Source organism: Molothrus ater, chromosome 14, assembly GCF_012460135.2.
Source record: "Molothrus ater isolate BHLD 08-10-18 breed brown headed cowbird chromosome 14, BPBGC_Mater_1.1, whole genome shotgun sequence".
NCBI lineage: Eukaryota > Metazoa > Chordata > Aves > Passeriformes > Icteridae > Molothrus > Molothrus ater.
In genome coordinates this window covers 14,427,566-14,440,523 of record NC_050491.2, presented here as the reverse complement: position 1 = coordinate 14,440,523, position 12,958 = coordinate 14,427,566, and the positions used below count along the sequence as shown (strand labels likewise).

Sequence of the window (12,958 nt, the reverse complement as noted above, 5' to 3'; positions counted from 1 at the left end):
GGGTTTTGTTCCATCTCAGGCGCCCGTCAGGCTGACACGTCCCGACACGAGAGCCCCGGGGCCAAAAGGGACACGGGGACATCCAGCTCAGCCAGGGCTCCTCCTGCTCTCAGACCTCTCCCTGGAGCACAATTCCCTCCACAACCAACCTCTTTATCAGCAGGAACATTTCAGTCGGGTCCTTTTTGGGGTAAGGGCAAAAGTAAAATCCAGGGAAGGAGGATTTCTGGAGCAGCAGTAACTCCAGCTCTGTTCTGGGGACATCAGGCATATTTCATGGGAAGATGTCAGCTCCTCACATTTAATGCTGACACTGTCATTTGCCCTTCAGCGAGAAGAAAGGCATGTAAGCAACACAAACCAAACTGAAATTTCCCCATTGCAAAGCATTCCTGCCAGGAATCACAATCCCAGTGTCATGTTTCTTATGTCCTTCCTTCCACAATAGCCCTCGAAGGCCACACTTCCAAAGTTTTATTGCTCAGAATTCCTCATGCCAGAGTTCACAGAGCATCCAGGACACCCTCTGGACCAGTTTCAGGCCAGTGCCTTTCTATATCAGAGTGAAATCAAAGGGAGCAGCTGCATCAGGACCAAATTCACAACTTTATTCCAAATTTTTCATGTCAAAGTCCCTCTGTTTCTCACAAATGCAGTTTTGCTTCATTCTGCAAACACACACAACCAGGACAGAGGGATTGGTGGATGAACATGTGACACAACACCCTCACAGAAACATTTACTTCCCATTTAATAATAGTTCAGACCAATCCAGCCCCAGCACAAGGGGAAGTCCAGCTGGGCTGAGGGCTGAGATGACTTCTGGGGTCTCAGGAAGGGCTGCCCCTTCCAAAGTCAATTTTTACTGCCCAACCCAAACATTTTCCTTTAGTTATTTCTAACCCCCCTTTTCACCAGCCTCTAAGAGCCTCACAGAAGTTAGAAGTTAAAACCCTTCCAATCCCAGTGTTTTTAAAACTCTGATTCAGGCACTATCTCACCACATTTGGCCTCGCTCCAATTAACCCCTAAATGCCAAGGAGTCAAACAAAAAGCAAAAATCATTTGTTATCTGCAAGCTGCATCTGCTGACAAACCCTGCAGTGGGGTTTTTGTTGCTATTGTTCTCCAGGTTTGGGCTTTTTGAGCACTTCATGATAAGAAAATTGTTCGGTAAATATGTCAGGAGCCCTTCCCTGTCAGCCGTCATCGCCTCGGGGTGTGATTGCTGCTCACAGACATAAAAATTTTTGCTATTTGCCAGATTTCAGAAAGCAAACTTGGATCCCCTGGGAGATACCTGGCTCTGCTCGTGTGCACCAAGAGCAGGAATTTTTAACTCCTTCAGTACCTGATCCAGCTTGAAGCCACATGGGAGCTTAAGAGGGATCTGACTGAAGGTTAGCTGCCCCAAACACCCCATGAACCCTTTTAGCAGGATCCTAATTTATAAATTGGGGTTTCTGCACCTTCAGAGATGGGGAAAAAAGAATTTTGAGTCAGAAGAACCTAACAGAGAAGCCCATGGTCAGAGAGTGGGGGGTACACCAGCCCAGGGGTCCCTGGGGGTCTTCTCCTGAACCCACCTGCATAAAACCGGCTCAGAAAGCCTCTTTTAGGAACAAGTTCTTTAATATTCCAGCCAAAATCCCCCAGGCTCCAACATTTTAGGTACCAGAGGAGAAAAACTTGAGTTAATCTCAGCTTAATGTGACCCTCAGCAATGGGATTGCAGAGGGACCCCACAGCCCTCGTGTGAGGTGCTGCTGCCTGGAGTGGGGTGAGCATGGAGGGAAATTCCATATCACTTCCCAACAGCTCAGTTATTGCAGAGAGCAAGAGAAAAGCTGCCCTTGCAGTGTAGGGAGGAAAGAGTTGACAGCTCTTTGCTGCATCCAGCGTCATTTTCCTTGGCAAATCCAGGCTGTTGTTGGAAACGCGCGCCAGACGCGGGATCGGAGCTGAGCCGGCAGGGGCAGCGCTTGGGATTTAACACTTGAAGACCTCAACTTCCCAGAGCTCCTCCTGCAGCTCCATCCCAGCCAGGACAGGGACACAGCACATCTGGAGGTGTCCAAGCCCTGCAGCCATGCAGGGGAGTGTGAAGGACCTGCCCAGCACCTATGCCTGAAAGTCAAATCCTGCTTTTATTTGGAATGTGCTGGCTCCCAGCATCCCTGGCAGTGGCACAAAGATCCTCCTGCCCCTCTGCTGCTGAGCCTAAAACAAGAATCAGCCCCTGGGGACACGGGGGAGATGCACTGGACTGAGCCCAGAGTGCTGGATTCCATCCAGGGGATGCAGGGATTACACCAGGCAGCATTCCTGCAGGTGCTGAGCATGGAGGCTCTCCCACCTAAGCAAACTCCACCCTACCAGCAAAAGGTTGAGTTTTTCTCTCGGTTTCAGCATCTCACCAGACACAGAGGCCAAGCTCAGCTGAGCCAGGATTAGTGCTGAGCTCCCAAGGCTCAGCTGAAGCCTTCAGTTCAAGGACTTTTCCTGCACACTTTCCCTGTCCAGAGAATGAAGAACAGAATGGTTTGGGTGGGAAGGGACCTGAAAGCTCATCCAGTGCCACCCCTGCCATGGGCAGGGACACCTTCCACTGTCCCAGGTTGCTCCAAGCCTCATCCAATCTGGCCTTGGACACTTCCAGGGGTGGAACAGCCACAGAATCTGTTCCAGGGCTTCACCAGCCTCACAGGGAAGAATTTCTTCCCAATATCCAATCTAAATCAACCCTCTTAGTTTAAACCCATCACCCCTTGTCCCTTCACCATCAAGTCCTGCACAGTCTAGGAATCTCTGCAGGAACCATGTTCTGAGCTAAAACAACTCCTGTCAACAACAGGAGAAAACCCCAGGTTGGCAATAAAGATATTTCTCAGAAGAAGCTTTAATATTCCTTTAAAATGGACAATTACAAGTTTTAAACTTTGCCTCCCTGCCTCTAGAAAAAAAAATAAAAAATCCCCTTTCGACCTTAGAAATCTGCCAGAATTTACTCTGAGGGCACGTGGAGGTAATTCCTGATGGGCTTTCCTCCATTTTGGATGGGATCTCCCCCCTTCCCAGCAAGAGTTAACACCCCAGACAGACAGAGCAAGCACCAACAAGCCCATCCACAGCCCCAAGGCAGCCAGCTACTCATTGAGTTCATTATCACTCAGAAGATACATACAGCTGCAGTAGAAAACCCAGCTCCTCTCTTCACCCTGCTCTCCAAATGCACCTCATCAGCTGCACATCCAGCGATTCCCTGTCTGATCCCATTTTTCTGTCAGACGTTATGTTTTATGGGAAAACGTGAGAATTCAAGTTTTCCAGGCAGAGCCTTCCTGCAGCCCCAGGAACAGCAGCAACTGCAGTAAAAAATTAAAATAACCCCCTGATTTTTCAGTCTAAGCTGTTCCATCCTCTTGGGTTGGCAACAGTTCCAGCTGCCAGCTTTAAATGCCTTATCCTATTTTCCTATCCCATGGGAAAATTAGAATAAATTGCTGGTTAAGGGAACCAGTAGCTCAGCAACTTGTTTGCAAAGTTGAAGGAAATAATTGCTCTGAAATGATTTCCTGGATGAATTTCACTGAGCCTGGCACGTGGGGAAGACTGAAAGGATCACAAAGGTCTGTTTAGGCCATTTAGTGCCTGCCCCACATCCCTGGCCCCACACTTCCCTGGGAAGCCCAGGGAAAGCTGCTGCTGCCTCATGGATCAGAAAATATAAGGAAGAATTCAAAGATTTAGTTATTATTAGAAAATATAAATATTATTATCAAATAAGAAATGAGATTCAAATATCTGAATTTAATTTTTTTTTCTGGACAGGGCACTCTGATCTCTTCAACTCTCTGGGAAGGAATGCCAGAATTACCCAGTTAAAACAAGAATTGGAAAAGGGAGAAGAGACAACTGGGAAGATGTGCTGAGAAGCTGCCCCATCCCTGCAAGTGTCCAAGACCAGGCTGGAGCAGTTTGGGGCAGTGGAAGGAGTCCCTGCCCATAGAAGGGGATGAGCTTTAAGGTCCCTTCCCACCCAAACCATGCTGGGATTGTGGGATTAAGCAGCACGATGGGGTCTGTCAGACACAGCATCTCCCCAAGCCTTCCACCTGCAGATAATTTACAACCAGAGCCTGTACCTGCTCCCAGGTGGGTTTGACTTTCAGCCCAGCTCAGGGAACACCTTCCCTGTCTCCCCCCTTCCTTTGTGCATAGGCAGAGGCTGAAAGCCCAGAGGTGACAGGAATTGCAAAGAGGGATTAAAGGACAAAGGCAGCACTCAGGGACAGCACCCCGCTGGCCTGGCACGGGATTTAACCCTGCTGTCACACAGGGATGGGATTTAACCCCTGGGGCACCAGCACTGCTGGGAGGGGAGCCAGGAGGGCTCTGAGCTCCCAAGGACCATGCAAGAGGCAGCTCTGGAAGGGGGCAACTCTTCCCTGGCCCTCTCCTCCTCCCTCCTGGGAGCATCCAGCAGCTTCAGCCATTGTGGCCACTGTCCTGCCACACCACACAGTGACCACAGCTCCACACAGCACAAACAACCCTGTCCTGTCCACCATGGCAAAGCCACGTCACACAACAGCCACTGCCACAAAGCCACCGAGCCACCATGGCAAAGCCACGGAACGTGGACCCTCCACATGGACATAAACCTGCAAAACATGGACACGGGCCCTCACACCATGGAACAGAGACCATCTCCATGGACATGGGCCCTCACACCATGGAACAGAGACCATCTCCATGGACATGGGCCCTCACACCATGGAACAGAGACCATCTCCGTGGACATGGGCCCTCACACCATGGAACATGGGCCATCCCCATGGACATGGGCCCTCACACCATGGAACAGAGACCATCTCCGTGGACATGGGCCCTCACACCATGGAACATGGGCCATCCCCATGGACATGGGCCCTCACACCATGGAACAGAGACCATCTCCATGGACATGGGCCCTCACACCATGGAACACAGGCCATCCCCATGGACATGGGCCCTCACACCATGGACATGGGCCCTCACACCATGGAACACAGGCCATCCCCATGGACATGGGCCCTCACATGATGGACATGGACCCTCACACCATGGAACACAGACCCTCCCCATGGACACGGACCCTCACCACACGATGCCACCTTGTGTCATGTACTGCCCATAGCTGCAAAGCCACACAACTCAACCCCACACCATGCAGTGAACCCCAATCCTGATGGGATCCTCCCAGTTCAGCAGATTCTGGGATTCCACTGCAAGAGCCACCCCCAAGGAGTGCATCTCAGCTCCATTCCCAGAGCTGAGGTGCAGCCAGGCAGGAGGATGCTGACAATCCCATTTGGAAGGTGTTATAGGGCTGGCACCCCATCAATAGGGTCCTGCATCATTAGGACTTTGCGCTTATAACAGCATTTCACTGGGGCTTAGGGAAGGAGCTCGTTTCCATCCACACCCATCTGGGAGTGATTATTCCTGCTGTAGTAGCATCCAGGCCCGACTGGCATCGGCACCATTAGCACACAAACCCAGAGTTTAACGAGAGAGCACTTACCACTGAAACCGCCCCATAAAGGCACTTAGCCACGTTCAAATTGCAGCCAAATCTCCCACTACACCACGGTAAAAATCACATCAAACCTCCCTGGGATTCCCTGCTTGCGCACAATGGATCCTGACAGATTACTCCTCTTCAGGGACATGCTTCCCACTTACTGCATGGAGTTTACTCAGTGCTTCACATCCCCCAAACCCCTCACAGACCTGTACCTTCTGCAGCCAGACACCTCTAAAAATAACATCCTCCCCAAGTGTTGAAAGATATTAAAATATAAAGCCATTAACATATAATAAGACTGGAATGAGAGCTCCGCATGCTCTGAAGCTCTCAGGGTTTGGCTTCCAGTCAAGAAAAATATATTGGATTAGTCTGAGAGCAAAATTAGGCTGGTGTGCAGTTTAATTAGCATTACAAGACACTACATGTGTACGGGAGAGCAGGGAAGATTTATGTTATTATGTGGTAAGAAAAATAATGTTAAAAGGTTAAAATAATATGGGGTTGATATGGCACAATTTACTCTGGGGTTAAGGGGAAGATAACTTTGGAATGCCACTGAATGTTGTTAAAAACCCAAGTTCAAGGATTTGCCAGGGAACTCATCAAAAAATAGTGGAAAAACCCTGCAATTTGGTCACGGGTCAGCCAAACACTGACTCTGGCAACAATATTCTCCATCAAGGAACTCAGTTCATGCTGATAAAACATCCTGGTCCTCACACAAAGTCTCAGTTTTTCTTCTTCATGGAATGAGCAGAAAATAGAAAATGAAACCCCAGATCAGCAGTGGAGGAGGCTGGAGGGGCAGAAGGAAACCCTTACAGCACCATAAATCTGGCAATAAGGACTTTGGGAAGGTCCTGATGGAGTTGAAGGTGTCCCTGCCTGTGGCAGAGAGATTGGACTCAATGGCCTTGAGAGGTTCCCACCCAGCCAAAGGTTTCTCCTCACACAGGAATTCACCCCACAGCACCTGCAGGGATGCACCTCCAGCCCTTGGGGAAGAGCTCACACTCTATTTAATTTCAGAAAGGATGCAACACATCCCACAGCCACTGCCAGGCTCCTGCCACTCTGCAGCATCTCAACAGGAGCAGTTCTGGATTCAGGCCAGATTGTGCATGGAATATTCACAGGCACAGCAGCAGGGATGGCGAATTCGAGTTGTGAATGAAGGTAACCAGAGCCTGACATTTGCCACAGAGCTCTGCAGGCTCCCTTTATTGCCCTCTGAGAGCTTCTTCCAGCTACCAGTAGCACCACAAAGTGGAATTTGAGGGAAAATCCACTGTGAGGGCACATCCTTAATCAGCATCTTCCCTCTGCACACACCCAGCCTTCCCCTAATCCAGGAGCAGAGCCATGAAATCCCAACACACAGGCCCTGAAAGGTCAGAGCCCATAGGAGCCGTGCTGAGGCTGCTTCCAGAGGAGGCTGGAGAAGCATTTCCAACAGGAGCTCTGCTCAAAGCTTTCATCACGTTGGGCAGGCTTCAGCTGGGATGCAGGAGCCAGACACGGGGATGAAGATGCATGGATGAGCCACAGGTATGCTCAGGGAGGGAGAAGCCTCTGGAGCAGCTTCCACACCTTTAGAGCCTTTGTGCCAACCACACCAACAGCTGCCTCTTACTCTGGAGCCAGAATTAACAAATAAAAGGGAAAAATAACTGCAATTTCACACTGGTGAGGGAAAAGAAAGAAAGAAATTCTTCCCTATGAGGGTGGGGAGGCCCTGGCACAGATTGCCCTGAGAAGTGTCCAAGGCCAGGCCGGACAGGGCTTGGAGCAGCCTGGGCTAGTGTAAGGTGTCCCTGCCCCTGGCAGGGGTGGCACTAAATGAGCATTAAGGTCCCTTCCAGCCCAACTACTCCATGAAAGCAAGGATCAGGAACATCAATGTGGGCTCCAAAGTGGGAACATCCCTTGTTAAAAAGGTGAGAAGTGGAGACTGAGATCAGACACCTTGGCACCGGGAAGGTGAAATGCCAGTCAGCAAATTGCTGCTCAGCACATTTTTTTGGATGACTCAGCACCTCCCTTCCCTCCCCCCACCAGCTGCAAGCGCCTCTACAATTATTTTGACAAAACCGATGGCTTTTGATCCTATTCCCAGGCTTTGGAAGTTTTTATCCCCATCTTGGGACACTCTCAGGGCACACATTTCACCCAGCATTGACCAAAGAACAAGTTTTGGCAAAAATGTGGCAGGACAGGGATTTGGTTGGAGAAAAAGCACGGGAATGATGCTCTGCACAACTCAAATATTGCAAGGATGATTTTTTGACAGCAAAATACGATTTAATTTAGGCACAAAATCCTCCAAAGGGACACAGTGCCCTGATGTGGATCTCCACGAGCAGAGCCTGCCTGACAGAATCCCTCTGCCATCCCACTGCACACCCATCCAGAGGGATTATTTGCATTTTATTGGTGAAGCCAAGGCTCCAACACTCCCCAAACCCTCTCTCACACCTCTGAGCCACTGAAGAGTCAATGAATTAAAGCAGCTCTAACAAACTCCTCATCTCGCAGCCAGCGCGGTGATGCAACACCCGGCGGGTTCTGGGACAAAGATGTGGAACTACAATGCCTCAACCTCTGCCATGAAAATCTGCCCTTCCATCCCAAATGAGTTACATATTTGGATACCCTGTGAGATAGGGAAGTGGGGCGTTATCGAGCTGCCAAATCTCACTCCTGTCATGAGGTCATTTCTGGCACGGGGCCAGGTGAGGTTTGGGCCAAAATCTCAGCGCTGACCATCACTCCCTGTCCTTCCCCCCATGCTCCTCTTCCTCCTGCCTCAGGTCAGGAAGGGGAGGGGGAATAAAATAATTTAAAAATAAAGAAAAAAGGGTCAGGAAGGGGAGTATCTTTTGGGTTTAAATGAGATTGTACAATCACAACACATGCAGCACTTGGCCTCTTCACTGAGAGACCTCAGCAGCTGAAGGACATTTGAGGACTCACAGCACTGTGGTCATTGGTCCCCCCCCCAAATGAACTCTGACCATGGTCCTCAGGAGAGAAATGTCATTGATCACGTTGCTTGAATTAATTATTTAGTAATTTTAGCCCAATTTATGCAAGCATCGCATGTATGGGATCACACTTTGGGTTTATCAGCAGCACAGCTTGGAAGGGCTGCTGGGAACCCCACACGTACCCCAAAGCTGGATAATACCTTTCTAAATAAAGCTGTTTGCAAATCCCTCATTTCACTGCTTTAATCACAGAAGGGATGCACTCACAGCACCCCAGGACACCCAAAGTGCTTGTTTTTAGCTGCAAGGCAGAAAAATCAGCAAGAAACGGGTGAGCAGCACCACTACAAATCCCATTAATCACACGTTGTCACAGCAGCTGTTCCCAACCAGAGTGGCTCGGGACGCTCAGCCTTCCTTCCCCATGTCCCAACTACCAGCAACCCTTCCCTGCAACCCAACTGCTTCAGTGTGCCCCAAAGAGTATTTCATCTCAAGCCTGACAGGCCAGATGTAGAATAAAGAAATAAATAATTAGCGTTACCTTATCTGGAGTCCGTCAGCTGCAGCGAGCGATGCTCGGAGCTCCGTCCGCATCCAGAGACAAATTATCTAACGCTGTAATTTATGAATGCCTCAAGTATTTGCCCTGGTATTTCATTATACGCTCGCTGGAAAGAAGAGCTCGAAAGACTAAACAGATCCAGCACGATAACACGAAAGGCACTCCGGCCGCGCGCTATTCCAAGGCAACCCAGGAATCCCAGCACGACATCAAACCGCTCCGGCTCGCTCTGTGTTGACACTGCTGGAGAGGCAGCGAGGGCAGAGCGATGACCCGGGAGCTCGGCTTCCCTCCGCTTCAACGCTGGACTTGGATTTATTATGGAAAGCTGCGGGACCCGAGCAGCGAAGGAAACGCAAGCCCGGCTTTCCCGGGGGCAGCCGAGGCCGGCGCGGCGGAACGGCTCCCGCTGCCAAGTGGGAGGAAGAGTTCCAAACTCGCCGCTTTATCAAAGCTATTTTTGTCCTTCCCCCCACGCACTGATAACCAGCAAGGCGAGGACCGCCGGGGTGCCGAGGCAGGGCTTGGCATCTCCCCCGAAACCCCGCTGCGACTCCGCGGCAAAGCCACCCGGCACCTTGGGGGAGCGGGCCATCCGCTCCGGAGGCTCGGAGGGGAGGAAACTCCTTCCTCCAGCTTATCCTGCTCGCAGCGAGGTTTCGTGCCTGGAAAAAATGAGCTAAGTTTGCGAGAGGAGGCCCCAGCTCCGCTCCGGCTCTCCCAGAAGCTCTCGGGACAGGCGACCCCCCCAAGGGCTGGGGACAGCGGCGGGGACAACCGGGAGGCTGCTGCCCACCTGTCCTGCACAGGCTGAGCAGCTGCTGCGGGGGGACACCGAGGCATCACCCAAAAGATGATGCACCTGGGCTGGGAGAGGAGCGCTATCAGGAACACAGCGCAGCAGGAAAGAGGGGAGCGAGCGGAGGCCGTGCGGGACCGGGACCCAGCGCGCACGGCGGGTGCGGGGCCGAGCCGTGCGGGGCTCCCCGGCAGCAGCACCCCGCGCCCGGGGGCACCCCGCAAAGGCCGGGGCAGAGCCGCTGCCCCCGGCCAAGGCTGCGCTGTCAGGACACACGGCGGGTCTTTCGCGACAGGGAAACTGTGAGCAGCAGGTGGAACACAGGCGGCCTCGCAGCCCGTCACCCCAAGCCCAGAAGAGCTCCCCCCGCACTTCACCCCCGCACAACGAGTTGGGGCTTTCCCCACTTTTTCCACCAAACTGCCCCGAGGGGCCGTTCCGAAGCGCCCCGGGGCGCGGCCCCCGAGCGCGGGGATGGAGCCGGGGGGTGGCCCCGAGCAGCGCGGAGCCCCCGCGGTCCCCCCGCCCCCGGCCGGACCCACCTGCTGGCGCCGCTCCGCGCCCTCGGCCGCGCGCTGCGGGCGGCCCCCGGCCGGGGCTCCGGGCGCTGCCGCCGTCCCGTCCCGGCGCGGCGGGGCCGCGGGCTGCGGGCCGCGGTCGCGGCGGAGCTCGGAGCGCAGCTCCAGGTAACAGCCCAGCGTCAGGACGTGCAGCGCCAGCGACAGCGCGAAGAAGCCGAGGAAGAGCCGCCAGCTGCCGCTGCCACCGCCGCCGCAGGCGCAGCCGCGGGGAGCCGGCGCCGCCGCCCTGCGCTCCGCGCCCATGGTGCGCTCGGGCGGAGCGGCGCAGAGCGGCCCCAGCGCTGCTGCTCCCGGGGCGCGCCGGGCACCGCGGGCTGCGCGGCCGGGCCGCCAGCGCCCCGCCAGGGGGCGGGGCCACCCCGGGGGCGGGGCCGGGCCGCCGGCGGGGCGGGGCCCGGCGGGGAGGGGCGGGGCTCGGCCGCGGCAGCGCCGCCTCAGCGTCTGGTCGGGGGGCGGCGCCTGGGCAGGGCTGGGGCGGAGCCTGAGCGGCGGCGGCGAGACCACAGGGCGGGGTTATGCAAATTAGAGGGCGGGGTCATATCGGGCAGAAGCCGCGCCCCGCTGCGATCCCGATCCCTTATCCCTAATTCCTATTCCTATCCCTATCTCTTATCCTTAATTCCTGTCCCTGTCCTTGTCCCGGTACAGACAGGCGCGGTGATGGGTGGGCCCGTGCCCAGTGCGGTTCAGTCCCGCTTCCGATCCCAGTCCCAGTCCCGGCCGACATCCCCATCCCGATCCCAGTCCCGGTACGGATGGAGCCGATTCCGGCCCGGTGCCCGCACTCCCGCCAGTCGCTGTCCCCGCAGCCGGCGGAGGATTCCTGGGAGCAGACACCAAACGCCACCGATCCGCGGGCAGGGACAGCGTTGTCACCGCTCTGCCGGGGGACACGGCCGAGCACGGGGTGCCCAGGGCTCTGTGAGCCTTCTCCAGCTTTTTAAAGGTTGATTGTCACTGCTGGAAACTAATGGAAGCTGGAAAACAGCCTGGGAAAGGGTGAAGCAGTGAGAGGAGTGAATTTGGAGAGGGAACCATGGTAGTGAATCACACCTGGTTCCATAAAGCTCATCGAAAGGAGCTGGCAATGCCTGTGCTGGCTCTATTTCCAATCAGTGGGTTTAATTGATAACGAGAGGCATAATGAGATGATTAAGGTGCTGTGTGATGCTCACAGGCTGCCAGGAAATTTGAATTTAGAAATTAGAGATGTTCCGAACAAACTCGAGAGGTGGCCCGAAGAGAATAGGATGTGATTTGGAAAAGTAAAAGGAAACAAGGGATTAAATGCGAGGTGTTAATGGCCGCAGAGGAGGTGGCACTGCAGAGGAAGGTTCCAGCTGGGTTTGGAGGATCACACGAAGCAGAACGGGTCAGCAGCGCTGGGAGATGTCAGAGCCATCTGCAGGAAGGGCCAGCACCAGGGACTGTCACCAGCACATCCCTGGTGAGCCCCCCTGGGTGGGCTCCGAGAGCTGGGTGGTCCCGTGCCAGGTCTGTGCTCCCAGACCTGGGGGCAGGGTGAGTTTCCCACGAGGCTGTCCCTTCCATGAGAAACCCTTCCAAGCCCTGGGACACATAGTCTGAAAATTTGTGGGGTCTTCATGCCACAGATCCCAGCCAGAAAGGATCCCACGGTGGCCTTGTCCTGCCTTTGGGGAGGAGGATGACCTTTTCCAGCCCTTCCTGGCCTTGTTTTCCTGCAGTAGGGTTTTTTTCTCCTATAAGTCCTGTGTCATAGACATGAAATTCCATGAGAGTCTCTGTTTTCATTTAAGAAAGAAATGTTTCCCTAATATTTGGGAAGAGCAAAACTGGAAGCATCAAGCTCAGCCAACCCCAACAACTGAGGAGCAAAAAGCAAATAAACACAAATGATCCCTCTGTTCAAAACCCTGCAATTATTTCAGGAACATTTATAATTATTTGAGTGCTTGGTGTTGTTACTGGTTTTCATAAAATGACAGAATACCCTGAATTGGAAGGGACCCGCAAGGATCATCAAGACAAATTCCTGCACCACCAAAATCCTATTTTCCAAGATGAAAATCCCAACCCCAATCCTACATGGACCTACCCACACTTGCAGCAGCCTCATCCCATTTTCCAGAGTCACTTAGGTCACTTTGAAGGTGAATTTTAGAGGTCAGGCCAGCTTGGGGCTGGGTCAGGGGGAAGATGTGAACTCTCCACTCCTGCCTTGATCTCACCAGGGATTTTAGCCAAATCCTCACACTGAGGGATTTCTGCCTCCTAGAGCTGAGCAGCATCCCACTAATTAAACAGGAATCCCATGTAATGATGAAATTAAAGCATAATTGGTAAGTGGGATCCTCACACCTGGACCAGTCGAGCCCCACAGCCCATGGTTCCAGTTTCTCCAGGATTTTGTTTTAATTCCTCTTGTTCTGAGCATTCCCTCCTCTTCCTCTGCCATCCCTGAAAAACTTCATT

At 53.3% G+C, this 12,958-nt stretch overlaps 1 protein-coding gene across 1 annotated transcript in view; it reads right to left on the bottom strand.

The window, feature by feature from the left end:
* EDA (ectodysplasin A) overlaps nt 1-10,756 on the bottom strand; it is a 60,265-nt gene extending 49,509 nt beyond the window's left edge. Inside the window, 1 exon segment of the mRNA XM_036402464.2 lies at nt 10,466-10,756. Within this exon segment, the coding sequence (XP_036258357.1) occupies nt 10,466-10,747 (282 nt within the window). The 5' untranslated portion in view covers nt 10,748-10,756.
* Between the last annotated feature and the right edge of the window lie 2,202 nt (nt 10,757-12,958).